Source organism: Nansenia antarctica (genome assembly GCF_963989245.1).
Source record: "Nansenia antarctica genome assembly, chromosome: 7".
In the NCBI taxonomy this organism is placed as follows: Eukaryota; Metazoa; Chordata; class Actinopteri; order Argentiniformes; family Microstomatidae; genus Nansenia; species Nansenia antarctica.
In genome coordinates, this window is record NC_137677.1 from 690,798 (window position 1) to 710,797 (window position 20,000).

At 50.1% G+C, this 20,000-nt stretch overlaps 1 protein-coding gene across 1 annotated transcript in view; it reads left to right on the top strand.

The window, feature by feature from the left end:
* The window catches only part of crocc2 (ciliary rootlet coiled-coil, rootletin family member 2), a gene marked incomplete at both ends in the record, with an annotated part of 61,831 nt that extends 45,071 nt beyond the window's left edge, over window positions 1–16,760 (top strand). The window contains 13 exons of the mRNA XM_080535959.1: window positions 3,711–3,949; window positions 4,740–4,899; window positions 5,296–5,463; window positions 6,473–6,866; window positions 7,205–7,392; window positions 8,880–9,000; window positions 9,480–9,643; window positions 10,408–10,848; window positions 12,628–12,777; window positions 13,309–13,509; window positions 14,719–14,850; window positions 15,279–15,458; window positions 16,677–16,760. Coding sequence (XP_080392085.1) covers window positions 3,711–3,949; window positions 4,740–4,899; window positions 5,296–5,463; window positions 6,473–6,866; window positions 7,205–7,392; window positions 8,880–9,000; window positions 9,480–9,643; window positions 10,408–10,848; window positions 12,628–12,777; window positions 13,309–13,509; window positions 14,719–14,850; window positions 15,279–15,458; window positions 16,677–16,760 — 2,622 coding nt within the window. The remainder of the gene's footprint in view (window positions 1–3,710; window positions 3,950–4,739; window positions 4,900–5,295; window positions 5,464–6,472; window positions 6,867–7,204; window positions 7,393–8,879; window positions 9,001–9,479; window positions 9,644–10,407; window positions 10,849–12,627; window positions 12,778–13,308; window positions 13,510–14,718; window positions 14,851–15,278; window positions 15,459–16,676) is intronic.
* Between the last annotated feature and the right edge of the window lie 3,240 nt (window positions 16,761–20,000).

Below are 20,000 nucleotides of genomic sequence, written 5' to 3' on the forward strand. Positions count from 1 at the left end.
GAACGACAGTGGATTATTTTTTTATCACATTAGAATTTATGAGAAGAAAACATCTTGTGTGGCCTCTGAACATACTGCCCCTCCCTCTCCCTCTCCCCCTCTCCTCTCTCTCTCTCCCCCTCTCTCTCTCTCCCTCCCTCTCTCTCCCTCTCTCTCTCTCTCTCTCTCTTTCCCTCCCCCTCACCCCCTCTCTCTCCCTCTCCCTCTCTCTCTCCCCCTCTCTCTCTCTCTCTCTTTCCCTCCCCCTCACCCCCTCTCTCTCCCTCTCCCTCTCTCTCTCCCCCTCTCTCTCTCTCTCTCTTTCCCTCCCCCCCCCCCCCCCCCCCAGCCCTTGGAGCTGATGTTGTTCAGGGTTCCACAGGGTTCTTCACACCACCATCTACGAGCTGCAGCCCAACAACCATCCATGCTCTGTCCCCCCCTCTCTGTCCTCCTCCCTCTCTGTCCTCCCTCCCTCTCTGTCCTCCCTCCCTCCCTCCCTCTCTCTCTGTCCTCCCTCCCTCTCTGTCCTCCCTCCCTCCCTCTCTGTCCTCCCTCCCTCCCTCTCTGTCCCCCCTCCCTCTCTGTCCCCCCTCCCTCCCTCTCTGTCCTCCCTCCCTCCCTCTCTGTCCTCCCTCCCTCTCTGTCCTCCCTCCCTCTCTGTCCCCCCTCCCTCTCTGTCCCCCCCCACCTCTCTGTCCTCCCTCCCTCTCTGTCCTCCCTCCCTCTCTGTCCTCCCTCCCTCTCTGTCCTCCCTCCCTCTCTGTCCTCCCTCCCTCTCTGTCCTCCCTCCCTCCCTCCCTCTCTCTCTGTCCTCCCTCCCTCTCTGTCCTCCCTCCCTCCCTCTCTGTCCTCCCTCCCTCCCTCTCTGTCCCCCCTCCCTCTCTGTCCTCCCTCCCTCCCTCTCTGTCCTCCCTCCCTCCCTCTCTGTCCTCCCTCCCTCTCTGTCCTCCCTCCCTCTCTGTCCCCCCTCCCTCTCTGTCCCCCCCACCTCTCTGTCCTCCCTCCCTCTCTGTCCTCCCTCCCTCTCTGTCCTCCCTCCCTCTCTGTCCTCCCTCCCTCTCTGTCCTCCCTCCCTCTCTGTCCTCCCTCCCTCCCTCCCTCCCTTCTTCCTTCCTTCCCTCCCTCCCTCTCTGTCCCCCCCACCCTCTCTCCCTCCCTCTCTGTCCCCCCCACCTCCCTGTCCCCCCTCCCTCTCTGTCCTCCCCCTCCCTCTCTGTCCCCCCCTCCCTCCCTCCCTCCCTCCCTTCTTCCTTCCCTCCCTCCCTCCCTCCCTCTCTGTCCTCCCCCTCCCTCTCTGTCCTCCCTCCCTCCCTCTCTGTCCCCCCCACCTCCCTGTCCTCCCCTCCCTCTCTGTCCCCCCCTCCCTCTCTGTCCTCCCTCCCTCTCTGTCCCCCCCACCTCTCTGTCCCCCCCTCCCTCCCTGTCCCCCCCTCCCTCTCTGTCCTCCCCTCCCTCTCTGTCCTCCCTCCCTCTCTGTCCTCCCTCCCTCTCTGTCCTCCCCTCCCTCTCTGTCCCCCCCACCTCCCTGTCCCCCCCTCCCTCTCTGTCCTCCCCCTCCCTCTCTGTCCTCCCTCCCTCTCTGTCCTCCCCTCCCTCTCTGTCCTCCCTCCCTCTCTGTCCTCCCCTCCCTCTCTGTCCCCCCTCCCTCTCTGTCCTCCCTCCCTCTCTGTCCTCCCTCCCTCTCTGTCCTCCCCTCCCTCTCTGTCCTCCCCTCCCTCTCTGTCCCCCCTCCCTCTCTGTCCTCCCTCCCTCTCTGTCCCCCTCTCCCTCTCTGTCCTCCCCCTCCCTCTCTGTCCCCCCCTCCCTCTCTGTCCTCCCTCCCTCTCTGTCCTCCCTCCCTCTCTGTCCTCCCCTCCCTCTCTGTCCTCCCTCCCTCTCTGTCCTCCCTCCCTCTCTGTCCTCCCCTCCCTCTCTGTCCCCCCCACCTCTCTGTCCCCCCCTCCCTCTCTGTCCTCCCTCCCTCTCTGTCCTCCCCCTCCCTCTCTGTCCTCCCTCCCTCTCTGTCCCCCCCTCCCTCTCTGTCCTCCCTCCCTCTCTGTCCTCCCTCCCTCTCTGTCCTCCCCTCCCTCCCTGTCCCCCCCTCCCTCTCTGTCCTCCCTCCCTCTCTGTCCTCCCTCCCTCTCTGTCCTCCCCTCCCTCTCTGTCCTCCCCTCCCTCTCTGTCCTCCCTCCCTCTCTGTCCTCCCTCCCTCTCTGTCCTCCCCTCCCTCTCTGTCCCCCCCACCTCTCTGTCCCCCCCTCCCTCTCTGTCCTCCCTCCCTCTCTGTCCTCCCCCTCCCTCTCTGTCCTCCCTCCCTCTCTGTCCCCCCCTCCCTCTCTGTCCTCCCTCCCTCTCTGTCCTCCCTCCCTCTCTGTCCTCCCCTCCCTCCCTGTCCCCCCCTCCCTCTCTGTCCTCCCTCCCTCTCTGTCCTCCCTCCCTCTCTGTCCTCCCCTCCCTCTCTGTCCCCCCCCCCCTCTCTGTCCTCCCCTCCCTCTCTGTCCTCCCTCCCTCTCTGTCCTCCCCTCCCTCTCTGTCCTCCCTCCCTCTCTGTCCTCCCCTCCCTCTCTGTCCTCCCTCCCTCTCTGTCCTCCCTCCCTCTCTGTCCTCCCCTCCCTCTCTGTCCTCCCTCCCTCTCTGTCCCCCCCTCCCTCTCTGTCCTCCCTCCCTCTCTGTCCTCCCTCCCTCTCTGTCCTCCCCTCCCTCTCTGTCCTCCCCCTCCCTCTCTGTCCCCCCCCCCCTCTCTGTCCCCCCCTCCCTCTCTGTCCTCCCTCCCTCTCTGTCCTCCCTCCCTCTCTGTCCTCCCTCCCTCTCTGTCCTCCCCACCTATCTGTCCCCCCCTCCCTCCCTCTCTGTCCTCCCTCCCTCTCTGTCCTCCCCAGCTCTCTGTCCCCCCCATCTCTCTGTCCCCCCTGGCTCTCTGGCTGAACCGCTGTGCTCAATATAACGCTATAGAAGAGAAAGAGAGAACTTGTGTATATGTTTCATATCTGTGCATATAAAGCAATTGGTCTATAAGTTGACCTCTGAAGCCACAAGGGTCTGTCCTGAGTGTAGCTCACCTTCACTTCAGAAGGGTTAGGGTCCAAAACACCAAACTGAGATGAAAGGACCATAGCACTATCCACCACGTCCTGGATGTAGTGTTTGCCTTAACCGTAGACCCAATGATTTGCATTCTATGGTACTGTTCATTTGTGACGTTAGAATTATAAGGTTCTATCTCCATTTTTGTAAAAATTTAGTTTTTTACATAATCTGATCCATTAGGTGTTTATTAATGCCTGTGTGGTGTTATTTTTAAAATGTTGACATTTTTTAGTTAGTAATTAATAAAATACAAAGGTTGCATCTCACAAAACATAATGGAATGTAAAAACTTTGACACTCAATATCTTTGAACTACCCTAAACGGAGATAGAACCTTATCATTCTAAGATAGAACCTTATCATTCTAAACAGAGATAGAACCTTATCATTCTAAACGGAGATAGAACCTTATCATTCTAAACGGAGATAGAACCTTATCATTCTAAACGGAGATAGAACCTTATCATTCCAAACGGAGATAGAACCTTATCATTCTAAACGGAGATAGAACCTTATCATTCTAAACGGAGATAGAACCTTATCATTCTAAACAGAGATAGAACCTTATCATTCTAAACGGAGATAGAACCTTAGAATTCTAAGCTCACGTTAAGTCTTCTCTGTCTCCCTTCTCATGTTCTCGTCCCTCTGGTTTGTTAAAGGCGGAGGTTCTGCGCCGGGACCTGCAGGAGGCGGAGGACGGGCGTGACGCGGGCCGCAGGGAGCTCATCCAGGCCCACAGGGAGCTGCAGGACTGCGTCCAGGAGAAGGACGACCAGCGCAAAGACGTCCTGGAGCTCAGGAGGCTGCTGGGGGACGAGACCCGGGACAAAGACGCCATCCAGTCCTCCAATCAGGAGCTGCGGACCTCCGTCAAGAGAGCAGAGAGCGACAACAGCAGGTACAGGAGGATGACTGGTGTTCATATATAACGGGCGGCTGTGTCTCAGGAGGTAGAGGCTGTGTCTCAGGAGGTAGAGGCTGTGTCTCAGGAGGTAGAGGCTGTGTCTCAGGAGGTAGAGGCCGTGTCTCAGTAGGTAGAGGCTGTGTCTCAGGAGGTAGAGGCTGTGTCTCAGGAGGTAGAGGCTGTGTCTCAGGAGGTAGAGGCTGTGGCTCAGGAGGTAGAGGCTGTGTCTCAGGAGGTAGAGGCTGTGTCTCAGGAGGTAGAGGCTGTGTCTCAGGAGGTAGAAGCTGTGTCTCAGGAGGTAGAGCCGCTGTCTAATGATCGCAAAGTTGGCAGATCGGCGGTTCGAGCCCCGGCTGGCCACTTGTCAAAGTGTCCTTGGGCAAGACACTGAACCCCAAAATTGCTCCCAATGAGCGGGCCGGCCGGCGCCTTGCATGGCAGCTTGCCGCCATTAGTGTGTGAATGTGTGTGTGAATGGGTGAATGAGAGGCCGTTGTAAAGCGCTTTGGAGCAGCAAAAAAGGCGCTATATAAGTGCAGTCCATTTACCATTTACCATAGTTCTGTTTATCTTCTGAGGTGATTATGATGGTGACACTCTCTCCCCTTACCCACAACTCACCCTCTTTCCACCATCCTCCCTCCCTCCCTCTCTCTCATCCTCACCCCTTCCTTCTCCTCTCTCATCCACCCTTTCATGTCCGAACTCCCTCCACCTTTTACCCTCAACTCGCCCCTCTTTCCACCATCCTCTCTCTCTCTCTCTCTCCTGGTGTTTCCTCCAGTCTGAGGCGAGGTCTGGAGGAGCGGGTGCAGAGGCTGGGGGTGTTGGAGGAGTGTAAGAGCTCCATGCAGGAGGAGGCGGTGCAGCTGAGGAGAGCCATGCGCGAGCTGGAGAAGTCCCGTCTGCAGGCGCGCAGAGAGCTGCAGGAGTTGCGCAGACAAGTGGGTGTTTACCTGGGTCAATATGACCCCTCTATGATTTATCTGGGTCAATATGACCCCTCCCAACATTGCAAATAACATCAACATTACAAATGTATATTCAAGCAATATCACACTCGATGTCGTGCTGTTATACTGAATATCAGCACGGCTGTGATTGGGTCGTAGGTACGAGGCCGCAGGCCGATTAGAAGACAATCAAGCCGATAGTCAAAAGTCCCAGTGGTGTTATACTGTATATCAGCACTCATGGAATGCCTCTTGTCCAATCAAATTACTTGGTCGGAACTAACTGTTGTATAATCAATGCTATTTTTTGTGATGTTATGATTTAGGTAAAAAAGAAACAGTACTGTATGGAGTGGTGCTCATTTAACCCAGCGTTTACCTGCGCAGGTAAAGACCCTGGAGGGGGAGAACTCCCAGCGCAGTCAGGAGCTGCAGGTGCTGCAGGCGCAGGTGTGTCAGGAGGAGCAGAGGGAGGAGGAGGCGCGACAGGAGGCATTCGGTCTGAAGCAGAGAGTCCTGGAGACGGAGGCGGGCAGGGAGGCCGCCCTGAACCAGGTAGATCCCCCCGGGGGTTAGTCTGCTAACAACAAGCCAGAGCAAATATGAGCTCCATTCACACATACCTGCAGAATACCTGCAGAATACCTGCCATGTTCACAGTGAGGCAGCCGCAGCACACTGTATGTACGTATGTGTCGCTTTACAACGTACAACTGGACTGTTATCAGCCACAGGGCTTTGCACTTTTCCCATTATTATTATAATAATAATAATAATGATAATAATAATAATAATAATAGTAATAATGATAATGATAATAATAATAATAATAATAGTAATAATAATAATGATAATGATAATTATAATAATTATAATAATAATAATGATAATATTATAATAATATTAATAATATAATAACAATAATAATATAATAATAATTATAATATAATACTATTAATAATAATATAATAATAATCATAATAATATAATAATCATAATAGAATAATAATAGAATAATAATAGAATAATAATAATAATAATAACTTTATTAGTATAGCGCTTTACGTCAAAGTGCTTTACAGTAGGTAAGCAACAATTTAAAACAATTAAAACAACTATTCCAGTTAAAACACACATAATTACACAATACAAATACACAAGCTATGACATAGACAACAGGAAACAGGTGGGTCTTCAACTTGGTTTTGAACACTTCCACTGAGCACTGAGCCTGTCTGATGTCCAATGGGAGAAGGTTCCAAAGAGTTGGTGCACGGAAAGAAAACGCCCGCCCACCCGCTCACCCGCCCGCTCACCGATTCTCTATCTATTCCCCCTCTTCTCTATCTATTCCCCCTCTTCTCTCTCTCTCCCCCCTCTTCTCTCTCTCTTCCCCCTCTTCTCTATCTATCTTCCCCCTCTTCTCTCTCTCTCTCCCCTCTTCTCTCTCTCTTCCCCCTCTTCTCTCTCTCTTCCCCCTCTTCTCTCTCTCTTTCCCCCCTCTTCTCTATCTATTCCCCCTCTTCTCTCTCTATCCCCCCTCTTCTCTTTCTTCCCCCTCTAGGCCGCGGGCTTCCAGCGCCGGGTGTTGGATCTGGAGGACGCCGAGCGGCACGGGAGGGAGGTTCTACAGGAGAGAGAGGCTGGCCTCCAGCAGAACGAGCAGAGGCTCAGAGAGGAGGCGGCCCGCGGGGAGGCGGCCCTGGAGGAGGCCAGGGGCCAGGCGAGGGAGCTCGCTCTGCGGGTCAGCCTGGCGGAGGGGCGCGCCCAGGGCCTGGAGGACCAGCTGGGCCAGGGGGACGCCCAGCGCCGGGACGTGGAGCGAAGGCTGGCCGGCCTGCTGTCAGCCCTGCGCCGCACCCTGGGGGTCGGACGCACCGCGGGACGCTCCTGCTGCACCCCTGGGGCCCGCGGGCGGAGCCCCTCCCCCTGGAGACTCTCTCTCTCACCAGGCAAAGGTTTGTTGTTCCTGCCCTTTACAGTGTTACATAATAGTATTACACTGCTGTTGTTCTACTGTAGACACTCAGCCACACCGCAGTTCGTGACGTTAGAATTATAAGGTTCTATCTCAACTCAAAACATTTAGTTTTTTACATAATCTGATCCATTAGGTGTTTATTAATGCCTGTGTGGTGTTATTTTTTAAATGTTGAAATTCTTGAGTTAGTAATTCATAAAACACAAAGGTTCCATCTCACAAAACATAACGGAATGTAAAAACGTTGACGCTCAATATCTCTGAACTGCCCTAAACGGAGATAGAACCTTATCATTCTTGTGTCTCTACGTGCAGGAGGCGAGGGCGGGGCAGACGGCCATGTTGCCAGCAGATCGCCAGGAGTCTTGTCGTCACCCTCCAGTGGTGGTGGTGGAGGTGGAGGAGGTGGTGGAGGTGGTGATGATGGAGAGCTGGATGTGGAGACAGTGCAGGCGGCTCTCCGTGACTTTCACCAGGAGCTCCGGGACACACAGAGAGACAGGGTATCTATCTACCTACCTACCTACCTCTCTCTCTCTTTCTCTATCTACTTACCTATCTATCTATCTATCTATCTATCTACCTACCAGTGGAGGCTGGTGACTTCCAGAATTGAGGAGGCGAACATTTTTTCCGCTTGCTCGCTTCACTCGCGATGGAATGTTCCCTGTTCTTCTTATCTGTCTTTGTTAAAAATTATTAATTTGTGTTTGTCGGTACTGAAGGGATTGGGACACTCTCAGGATGGTGGATGAAGCAGCTTTTATTGCCTGCACAATGGGTCATCAAATAAACAAAACAATTGGCATGAATCTCTGGTCCGCCTGCAGCAGCTATTGTCCCTTCTGCTCAGGCTCACAACATTCACCACAACATACTGCATACAATCAATGACATGTCAAAAGCACTGAAACACTATGTCAATCAGACACACAACATACAATTCAGAACAATACTTCATCCATTTCTAATATTTATCCTGCAGAACAGCACTCATACGCGTGTGGCGGAAAAAGGTACTACACAGAGGCCAGGCCTCCTGTTCCCACCCATTTTCAGTGATTTGGCCAATCACATATTGCCATGAAAAAAATTGCATTACATTGACTTCTATGAGAAACCACTTTACGACAGGAGGCCTGGCCTCCGTGTAGTACCTTTTTCCGCCACACGCGTGTATGAGTGCTATTCTGCAGGATAAATATTAGAAATGGATGAAGTATTGTTCTGAATTGTATGTTGTGTGTCTGATAAAAAATATAATTATTGCTTTTTTAAATCTATCTCTCTTCTCTCAAATTATTGGGGAGGCCAGGCCTCCTCCACCTCTATGGAGGAGCCTCCACTGCTACCTACCTACCTACCTACCTACCTATCTATCTATCTATCTATCTATCTATCTATCTATCTATCTATCTATCTATCTATCTACTTATCTATCTCTCTATCTCTCTATCTCTCTATCTATCTATCTATCTATCTACCTATCTACCTACCTACCTACGGTATCTACCTACCTACCTATCTACCTATCTACCTACCTATCTACCTACCTATCTATCTATCTATCTACCTACCTATCTACCTACCTACCTACCTACCTACGGTATCTACCTACCTATCTACCTACCTATCTATCTACCTATCTACCTATCTACCTATCTACCTATCTACCTATCTACCTATCTATCTATCTATCTATCTATCTATCTCTACCTCTCTACCTACCTACCTATCTATCTCTCTACCTCTCTACCTCTCTACCTCTCTGTTTCTCTGTGTCTCTGTCTCTCTGTCTCTCTGTCTCTCTATCTCTCTATCTATCTATCTATCTACCTATCTACCTACCTATCTCTCTATCTCTCTACCTCTCTGTTTCTCTCTAGCTCTCTATCTCTCTCTCTCTCTATCTATCTATCTATCTATCTATCTATCTATCTATCTATCTATCTATCGACTGATAATGAGGAGTCTTGCATCTAATCTGCAGGAGGAAGCCAGGGCCCAGGCTGTGGGTCTGAGCCGTCAGGTGACGGAGCTTCAGACCAGCCAGGACCAATCAGGAGGTCGCCTGCAGCAGCTGCAGAGGAACCTGAAGGACCTGGAGGAGGGTGAGAGAGAGAGAGAGAGAGAGAGAGAGAGAGAGAGAGAGAGAGAGAGAGAGAGAGAGAGAGAGAGAGAGAGACAGAGAGACAGAGAGACAGAGAGACAGAGAGACAGAGACACACACAGAGACAGAGAGAGAGAGAGAGAGACACACACACAGAGAGAGAGAGAGATAGACACACAGAGAGTGAGAGACACACAGAGAGAGAGAGAGAGAGAGAGCGATAGACACACAGAGAGTGAGAGACACACACAGAGAGAGAGAGAGAGAGAGAGAGACACACACACACAGAGAGAGAGAGAGAGAGATAGACACACAGAGAGAGAGAGAGAGAGACAGAGAGAGAAAGAGAGAGACACAGAGACAGAGACAGAGACAGAGAGACAGAGACACAGAGAGAGAGCGTTCTGACCTGGGAGAAACATGCATAACATGACAGCACAGTGCGGTACTGAGATCTACAGATCTGGTTGTGTCCTCCAGGGAAGAGAGAGGTGTCCGAGCGTCTGTACGGGGCCCAGACCTCCCTGTCCCTGCAGGAGGAGGTGACGCGTCGCGGCGACAGGGAGAGGAAGAGCCTGGGGGAGGAGTTGGCCAAGCTGAGGGCCGGCCTGCAGGCTGCTGAGGCCGACACACGGACCTTACAAGTGAGTAGAAGGGCTGATATGAAATGCAGACATGGGCCTGCTGTCCACCCCCCGCACCAACCTACAGACCTTTGGGGACAGAGCCTTCAGCGTGGCCGCACCTACCCTCTGGAACTCCCTCCCCATAGTGATCCACAACGCCCCCACCCTGGACTCCTTCAAATCAGCCCTCAAAACACATCTGTTCTCCAAGGCCTTTGGCCCCTAGTCAATGTTTCAGTTTTGCTTTGTTTGTTTGCTGTTTTTGTCTGTCTGATCATTTCCCTTGAATTGTAAAGCGTCCTTGGGCTTTTTGAAAGGCTCTATATAAATCGAAGTTATTATTATTATTATTATTATTATTTACCATCCGACTCCCAAAGCTAAATATGTAACTGAAGATGTGTGATGTGTGAACACTGTCATGATTTGTCACCTTGTGACGTTAGAATTATAAGGTTCTATCTAAATTTGTCTAAATTTAGTTTTTTACATAATCCGATCCATTAGGTGTTTATTAATGCCTGTGTGGTGTTGTTTTTAAAATGTTGACATTTTTGAGTTAGTAATTAATAGAATACAAAGGTTCCATCTCACAAAACATAATGGAATGTAAAAACGTTGACGCTCAATATCTCTGAACTGCCCTAAACGGAGATAGAACCTTATCATTCTAAACGGAGATAGAACCTTATCATTCTAAACGGAGATAGAACCTTATCATTCTGAACGGAGATAGAACCTTATCATTCTAACGTCACGACTTGTCACCTCTGGTCCCCCAGGAGAAGCTGGAGCGCTCCCGGGCCTCGGAGGCTCGCACGGAGGCCGAGCGGCGGAAGCTGAAGGAGTCCCTGGAGGCGGCGGAGGTCCGCGCGGCCCGGCTGGAGATCTCCCAGCGCACCCTGGAGGGGGAGCTGCAGCGGGCCACGCTGAGGACCGCCGAGCTGGAGGCGGAGGTGGCGACCCTGGGGGAGCGTCTGGCCGAGCTGAGGGGGGAGCTGGGGGAGAGCGAGGGCCGGGCGGCCGGGGGGAGGGTGAGGGAGGAGAGGCTGGCGGCGGCGCTGGCCCGGGCGGAGGTCCAGGAGAGCCAGCTGAGGGAGCAGGTACACAGCGTGTCGGCCTCGCTGAGCGACAGCAGCGCCAGCGCAGGGGCCGTGCAGGAACAGGCTGCTCAGCTGCAGAGAGCTCTGACTGTCAGTGAACAGGACCGCAGGATAATGCAGGTAGAGTCCTGTGTGTATGTCAGCACTCCACCCACCCCTAGAGTAGTTATAAAGGCATAGATACATAAGCTCTGGATCTGGATCAAAAAGACCTTCTGCTAGCATATCAGCCCAATAGAGCTCTCAGGTCTTCTGCTAGCATATCAGCCCAATAGAGCTCTCAGGTCTTCTGCTAGCATATCAGCGCAATAGAGCTCTCAGGTCTTCTGCTAGCATATCAGCGCAATAGAGCTCTCAGGTCTTCTGCTAGCATATCAGCCCATTAGAGCTCTCAGGTCTTCTGCTAGCATATCAGCCCAATAGAGCTCTCAGGTCTTCTGCTAGCATATCAGCCCATTAGAGCTCTCAGGTCTTCTGCTAGCATATCAGCCCAATAGAGCTCTCAGGTCTTCTGCTAGCATATCAGCCCATTAGAGCTCTCAGGTCTTCTGCTAGCATATCAGCCCAATAGAGCTCTCAGGTCTTCTGCTAGCATATCAGCCCAATAGAGCTCTCAGGTCTTCTGCTAGCATATCAGCCCAATAGAGCTCTCAGGTCTTCTGCTAGCATACCAGCCCAATAGAGCTCTCAGGTCTTCTGCTAGCATATCAGCCCAATAGAGCTCTCAGGTCTTCTGCTAGCATATCAGCCCAATAGAGCTCTCAGGTCTTCTGCTAGCATATCAGCCCAATAGAGCTCTCAGGTCTTCTGACGCTGGTTTTCTCTGTGTACCACATGTACAAAAGAAGAGATTTGGTGAGGCTGCATTCTCATTTGATGCTCCAGATTGTGGAATGCACTGCCAGTTTACATTAGGGATGCAACCTCAGCACATAATATGTTCAAGTCAAGACTAAAAACCCATCTTTTTAATATTGCCTTTATATGACTAAATAATGAAATTATGATTATATAATGATTCAGCACTTTGAGCTGCAACGCTTGCAGGAAAAGCGCTATACAAATAAAGTTATTATTATTATTATTATCTAATATTGTGCATGGAAATGTGCTCCATTGAGTTTAAAGGGAATATTTGTTATGAGTCAGGAAAAACTGAAAAAAGTCAAATAATTGACTACTGTATACTGTATACAGGTTTTCCGACCCAATCTAAGGGAGAAGGTTTTATTGAAACTTACCAAAATAAGATGAAGTCTGATTTACGGTGCAGCTATGTCAACTTTTCAGTTTTGTATTTTTTTCTATTTACCTTCGCTGCCACAGTCTCCCTGAAGGACCTCAATGACTGCGCAATAAAATGCTCGGGCAAGCTCATTAATTCTCCGAGAGCTCCTCAGGAGAGCTTTTAGGGTTTAGTTTGGGGCTGTGCTTTAAAGATGCTGTGAAAACAAAAACACTGCATGCTCGGTATAAATCTCTTTTATTTTGCTCAAGACCTGTCAGCCCATGCCAATAAAAAGTATGGAAAAAAATCAAGACTCTCTCGCCCACATTTTCTGAACAAAATCTAAGAAGAGACAGAGGGAGAGAGAGAGAGAGATGGAGGGAGAGGGAGAGAGAGAGAGACAGAGAGAGAGACAGAGAGAGAGACAGAGAGACAGAGAGACAGAGAGAGAGAGAGAGAGACGGAGAGAGAGAGAGAGAGAGAGACAGAGAGACAGAGAGAGAGAGAGAGAGACAGAGAGAGAGAGACGGAGAGAGAGAGAGAGAAGTGGCTGGGAAGGAAGAGATGGGAGTTTAGAGGGAGGGATAGGGGTGAAGAAGGGGATATCACTGGTGTACATTTATATTAAAATGAAAGTCCCTTCGCTCATTATCTGTCCTGTATTCCTGCAGGAGTGTCTGGATAAGACCCGTGACGGCCTGTCTGAGAGTAACAGGCTCAACCACAGTCTGACGGAGCGGAACCAGAACCTACAGAGGAACCATGAGGACGCAGAGCTGATGGCCTCCGAGCTGGAGAAGCAGACCAGAGCCCTGAGAGAGGTGAGTCAGGTAACAAGACCAGAGCCCTGAGAGAGGTGAGCAGGACTAGGACAGGTAACAAGGAAATGCCTGTGGGTGATGGAGAGGTCTCAGGGATGAGGGTGAAAAGTACTTTTCCACAGCTGCAGTAGGTTCTGAAGTCAGGGCCCTCACTCTTGGGGCGGCTGTGTCTCAGGAGGTAGAGTCGCCGTCTAATGATCACAAGGTTGGCAGATCAGCAGTTCGAGCCCCGGCTGGCCACATGTCGAAGTGTCCTTGGGCAAGACACTGAACCCCAAAATTGCTCCCAGTGAGCGGGGCCGGCGCCTTGCATGGTAGCTTGGCCGCCATTGGTGTGTGAATGTGTGTGTGAATGGGTGAATGAGAGGCCGTTGTAAAGCGCTTTGGAGCAGCTTTGGAGCAGCAAAAAAAGGCGCTATTTAAGTGCAGTCCATTTACCATTTACCATTTACTCTCATGTGCGACAGTGTATGTTTCATAATGGATGTTCATAAGTACCAACCCTAACCCGCTCTGTCTGTTCTATTCCAGGACTTGAAGCGTCGGCAGGAGGTTGAGCTGCAGGCCCAGGAAGCCTCCCAGCTGCTGCAGAGGGAGGTAGCAGACCTCCGGGACCGGGTGGCGAGCCTCCAGAGCTCCCAGCAGAAGACGGAGGGCCAGCGGGCCGAGCTGGAGAGGGTGATGACACGTCTGGGCAAAGACAAAGCCTCGCTCAGGAAGACCCTGGAGAAAGTGAGTCGTTCTCCTTCTCTGTGTGTTCTTCTTACCCGAGGGGTGGGTGTTTCTGTTCATCCTCCCCTGGTTATAGAGAGTTTATATGTATACAAGTCTTGCCTCTCTATTTCGTGAAGTTAGAATTCTACGGTTCTATCTTCATTTTTGGTCAAAATGTAGTTTTTTACACAATCTGATCCATTAGGTGTTTATTAATGCCTGTGTGGTGTTATTTTTTAAAATGTTGAAAATTTTTTAGTTAGTAATTAATCAAATACAAAGGTTCCATCTCACAAAACATAACGGAATGTAAAAACGTTTACGCTCAATATCTCTGAACCCTAACCCTAAACGGAGATAGAACCTTATCATTCTAAACGGAGATAGAACCTTATCGTTCTAAACTCACGATTTATCAATCTATCCATCGATTTCCTCCAGACCGTTAGGTCCAGATATGACCCCGTATATAATGCTTCACATCCCTCTAACGCTCCGTCTTCCTGGCTCCTCTTGTGCGTCACATGGACAGAACTGTCCTTCTAACGCTCTGTCCTCCTGGCTCCTCCTGTGCGTCACATGGACAGAACTGTCCCTCTAACGCTCTGTCTTCCTGGCTCCTCCTGTGCGTCACATGGACAGAACTGTCCTTCTAACGCTCCTCTGTCTTCCTGGCTCCTCCTGTGCGTCACATGGACAGAACTGTCCTTCCTGGCTCCTCTTGTGCGTCACATGGACAGAACTGTCCCTCTAACGCTCTGTCTTCCTGGCTCCTCCTGTGCGTCACATGGAGACAGAACGGTCCTTGAGCGATGGAAACATGTACATGTCCTGTGAGAAACAAGCTAGCCGTCTGCTGCATGCATTACTGTAGGGCACGTGAGATCCGGAGGGTCACGGTATGGTAAAGACATTCACAGTGTCTCTCTCTCTCTCTCTCTCTCTCTTTCTCTCTGTCTCTCTCTCTCTCGCTCTCTCTCTCTCTCTCTCTCTGTCTCTCTCTCTCTCTGTCTCTCTCTCTCTCTCTCTCTCTCTCTCTCTCTCTGTCTCTCTCTCTCTCTGTCTCTCTCTCTCTCTCTCTCTCTCTCTCTTTCTCTCTCTCTGTCTCTCTCTCTCTCTCTCTCCCCCTCTCTCTCTCTCCCCCTCTGTCTCTCTGTCACCCTCTCTCTCTCTCTGTCTCTCTCTCTTTCTCTCTCTCTCTTGTCCCCCTGTCCCCCTGTCTGTCAGGTGGAGCTGGAGAGGCGGAGGAGGGAGGAGGAGGCGGCGTCAGCGGGCCGAGAGAGGGAGCAGCTGGGGCAGACGGTCGGCGGTCTGGAGCAGGAGCTGAGCGAGCAGCAGGTGGAGGTGCAGAGTCTACAGGTGAGAGAGAGAGAGAGAGACGAGGTGCAGAGAGTCTACAGGTGAGAGAGAGAGAGAGAGGTGCATAGAGTCTACAGGTGAGAGAGAAAGAGAGAGAGAGAGAGAGGAGGTGCAGAGAGTCTACAGGAGGTGTAGAGAGTCTACAGGTGAGAGAGAGAGAGGCAGGACAGCATGAGGAGACCGGTAGACAATGTAAAATGGTAGATTTGGGGTTCAGTGTCTTGCCCAAGGACACCTCGACATGTGGCCAGCCGGGGCTCGAACCACCGATCTGCCAACCTTGCGATCATTAGATGGCAGCTCTACCTCCTGCGCCACAGCCGCCCCCCCAATGTTATCGGTCATCCCTGATCTGTTGTCTGTTGTTGAGAACTCCCAGGTGGTTTTCAGGTGAGTGTGATGTGATGTGTGTTGTGTTCGGTGTCCAGGCCCAGATGTCCCAGGTAGAGCACTTCCACTCACAGCGCCTCCTGGAGGTGACGTCCCGCCATCGCCAGGAGATGGACATGGAGACAGAGCGTCTCCGGGGCGTCCAGCTCCAGGCAGAGCAGTCACTGGAGACCAGGGAGAAAGCCCACCGCCAGAGGGTCAAGTGTCTAGAGGAGCAGGTACGATATGGAACTTTGTGACGTTAGAATTATAAGGTTCTAGGATCTCCATTTTTGGACAAAATTGAGTTTTTTTATATAATCTGATCCAATAGGTGTTTATTAATGCCTGTGTGGTGTTATTTTTAAAAATGTTGACATTTTTGAGTTAGTAATTCATAAAATACAAAGGTTCCATCTCACAGAACATAATGGAATGTAAAAACTTTGACGCTCAATATCTCTGAACTGCCCTAAACGGAGATGGAACCTTATCATTCTAAACGGAGATAGAACCGTATCATTCTAAACGGAGATAGAACCTTATCATTCTAAACGGAGATAGAACCTTATCATTCTAAACAGAGATAGAACCTTATCATTCTAAACGGAGTTAGAACCTTATCATTCTAAACGGAGATAGAACCTTATCATTCTAAACGGAGATAGAACCTTATCATTCTAAGATCACAACTTAGGGCGGCTACACACTAGACGACTTTTCAAGTTGTAACATCGCTGAGCCTCTCACACTAAACGACCGCCGTGCTGGTGTCCGTGTCGCAGCGGCGCGCAGATGTCGCAGCACAGCGCAGACTACAGGATGTGTTAACGACGGGGGCTCACAGACTACAAGATTCTTCACTTGGTCAGGACGATTCACCAAGCTGTAGTGTCGCGATATCAGCACATGATGACGAGACGTTGACAGCTGTCAAAAAAAGATGGAGCTCATTTCTACTAGAAAATAGCCATATTACTATATGTAATATATACATATATATACATATATCGCTATTTATATAATAGGCTATTTACTATTATATAAATAGCCATTTCTACTTTCACGCCTCCTCCGCGCTGCATTTCCCCGACCTCTCATTGGCTGTGCTGTCCACACGGGTCGTTGCCCATCTCAGACTAGCAGAATGTAGATTCCGTCGGCCGATAAAATGAAACATGTTTGAAAAGATCTGGAGCCCTGCGACGGCCCTAACGACGGGGTCGGCGGTCCTCCGATTGCGTCTCTGAGCCTGTCACATTAAACGAGCGTCGGAGACGGCGCGTCCCCGGGTTTGCAACGACTGGAGGATTTTGTCGCCGACCGCAAAAACTGGTCGGCGACAGCTAAATCGGGGTTAAAATCGTCTAGTGTGTGCCTTTACTAGGTCAGTCTCCCAGGTCTGCCTGGTCAAGCCCTGGCTTACAGCTTCTTCCTCTCTCGTCCTGGTGCTGTAGGTGCTCACACTGAGGGAACAGCTGGAGCAGGAGATGAGGCGGAGGCAGGCCTATGTCAATCAGATGCTACGGCCAGGCGTATAGGCTGCCGGAACCTTCTGGATGTTCTGAGATATGGCCCTCTGGGAAAGACCTCTCTCCTCTCCCTCCTCATCCATCTATTGACAGCTCCTCAAAAGTATTATGTCTGTCTTACACTGGGAATCAACAGAGAAACACGTCCAGTTTCAACAGAACACACACGCTTACGCACGCGCACACGCACACACGCACACAAGCTTGCACACACACACACACACACACACACACACACACACACACACGTACACAGGATTTCATTAATCTGAAGGAAAAATTCAACAACAACAAACAATGAAAGTGCTGTTTCTCACTGGACTGGAAATGCCAAATTGTTTTAAGGATTTGCTCTGGCTAGCTACTAGAGTCAGTGTTCCTGTTATGTGTTCATGTTATGTTATGTGTTCCTGTGTTCAGTTCAGTTTTCTAGAAACACGTCAATGTCAATGTGAAGTTGCCAATGTGAAGATTTCCTTGGTTGGGTTTCAGTATGATCAACCCTGCATTGCTGCATCCTCAGGATTAACTTCAGAATATATATTGACTATTGGTATTATAGTTATAACGCTAATCACTTTGTCATTAATTATATAGTTTATTTTATTAGAAGTATTTACAATTGTGGATTGATCCGGATCACGTTCAACCAACCATGTGATTTACCTCAGCTAATCAGGATCAGGTCATGAGGATCAAGTGGCATTATCCTTGCTCTCTTGTTTCAATAAATTGTGACGTTAGAATTATAAGGTTTTATCTCCATTTTTGTCAGAATTTAGTTTTTTTACATAATCTGATCCATTAGGTATTTATTAGGTGTTATTTCTAAAATGTTGACATTTTTGAGTTAGTAATTAATAAAATACAAAGGTTCCATCTCACAAAACATAATGGAATGTAAAAACTTTGACGCTCAATATCTCTGAACTTCTCTGTTTGAGGTGGACCAACATTCAAATAACCATATCTTCTTCAACTATTTTCAGATTTCAATGTATGACACATCATTTGAAAGCTTACGGTCGGCACATTCATAATATGTAAAAACCTTGCCCTACTTGAGGACGTTTTCACCAGACCCTGTCACACATGTATTAGATCTCCACATAAGCATTGTGATCATATTTCACTATTGGTTTGAAATTATATTCTTATGTATTAGTACACATTGTAGACACAATAAAAGCAACATTTGAAAAAAGACATGAGATGTGATTCTGTTTACCAAACCCAAGCAGTGTTGGAATGTGAGAGCTGCCCTGACTGGACTTGTTGTGATCGTCAGTAAACCTCTATGAGCCATAATGATCCCTGGTGGCATTTTGTTCTCCAGGAGTTGGTTTGCATTGTTAATGACCCGCTTTGTCAGCAGGGCTGTCGTGGGCGAGACGAGAGACTGACCTTCGCACTCTGCAGCCAGCAGACTGGAGGAGGTACTTTCTCTCACATAGTCTTGTATGAAACTGCAGTTTCGTGAGGTGAACTTAACATTTATCGAAAAACCGACATTTTTGCTGAGAATCATCTATGAAAAAATAATAATGATTTGTTGATTTTTGATTTGACTGATTATAAACTAAACCACAATTATGTTTGAGTCTGTTTCCTACTTGGATCCCTGTGTTCTAGATGTTCTATACACCAAGGCAGTGTTGTTCACCTGATGGACTAGTGAGTCTGTCCCAGTTTCTCTTATGAATGAATGAATGAATGAATGAATGGTCTTTATTGTCATTGCTATAGTACAGGTACCAAACAACGACATTTGGGAGGGGTGGCTCCCCTGGTGCTAGGAAAGATTTTTTTGGATTTTTTTTTAAGGGAAGGAGCTGGTTTACATAAATAAAGGCTATGTACACTATCCACTATACTATACTGTACAGATAGACGACTAGGGTTGTCATATTGCACAATAGTGTTATTGCACATTCATTTAAAGTGTCGCAGTTTGCAGGCTAGAAATGTACATATTTGTGCCTCAGCACTACACCAGATTTTTTCAGTCCAGCAGCTGCCATCAATCCGTCCAGACTGTCCAGGGCCCAGAACCTAGGTCTTTGCTGTGTTCAGGGCCTGGATGGCCCTGGGGTAGAAGCTGTGCTTCAGTCTGTTTGTCCTTGCGGCCATGGTCCTGTACCGCCTTTTCGAGGGCAGCCGGGTAAAGTGTTTGTACCCAGGGTGGGTTGGGTCTCTGGAGATCTTGGAGGCCTTCCTGAGACAGCGTGTGTTGTACAGCTCTTCCAGAGAGGGGAGGGGGGCGCCGGTGATCTTCTGGGCTGTTCTCACGACTCTCTGTAGCGCATTTCTCTCCGCGGTTGTGCAGCTGGAGAACCAGTTGCAGATGCCGTAGGTGAGGATGCTCTCCACTGCGCCGCGGTAGTAGGCCACCATTATCTCCTGCTTGGTGTGTTCCTTCCTGAGGACTCTCAGGATGTAGAGCCGCTGTTGTGCCTTCTTGATGGTGGCTGTTGTGTTGTTCTTCCAGGACAGGTCATCCTGTATGTGCACCCCCAGGAATCAGAGGGTTGAGACTCTCTCCACGCTCTCTCCGTCGATGAGCAGGGGCTGGATCTCGGACTTTTTCCTCCTGAAGTCCACGATGATTTCCTGGGTCTTTGACTTGTTCAGCAGCAGGTTGTTAACCTTGCACAGCTTGCTCAGTTGCTCTACCTCATCCCTGTACGCCGCCTCGTCCCCCCCCGAGATGCAGCCCACCACGGTGGTGTCGTCTGCAAACTTTACGATGGAGTTGCTGGGGTGGACGGGGGTGAAGTCGTAGGTGTAGAGGTTGTAGAGGATGGGGCTTAGCACGCAGCCCTGGGGGGACCCAGTGCTGAGTCTGAGGGCTGTGGAGGTGTGGGGGCCCACCCGCACCCTCTGGGGGCGGTCGGTCAGGAAGTCCTTGATCCATGCACATATAGAGTGTGATAGTCCCAGGTCTAGTAGTTTGGTCACTAGCCTGTCTGGAAGGATGGTGTTGAAGGCAGAGCTGAAGTCCACAAAGAGCAGTCTCGCGTAGCTGTTTCCCCTCTCCAGGTGGGATAGAGTGGCATTACATACAGTACTTAATAAATGTGGCTCCTTTGGAATACAGAGAACATGAATGTTGTCAGCCTGTGTTACAGCTCTGCTATGGCTAGGTGGCTGTACAGAGGAAGGGTTAAGAGGAGAGGAGAGGTAGCTGAGAGAGGAAGGGTTAAGAGGAGAGGAGAGGTAGCTGAGAGAGGAAGGGTTAAGAGGAGAGGG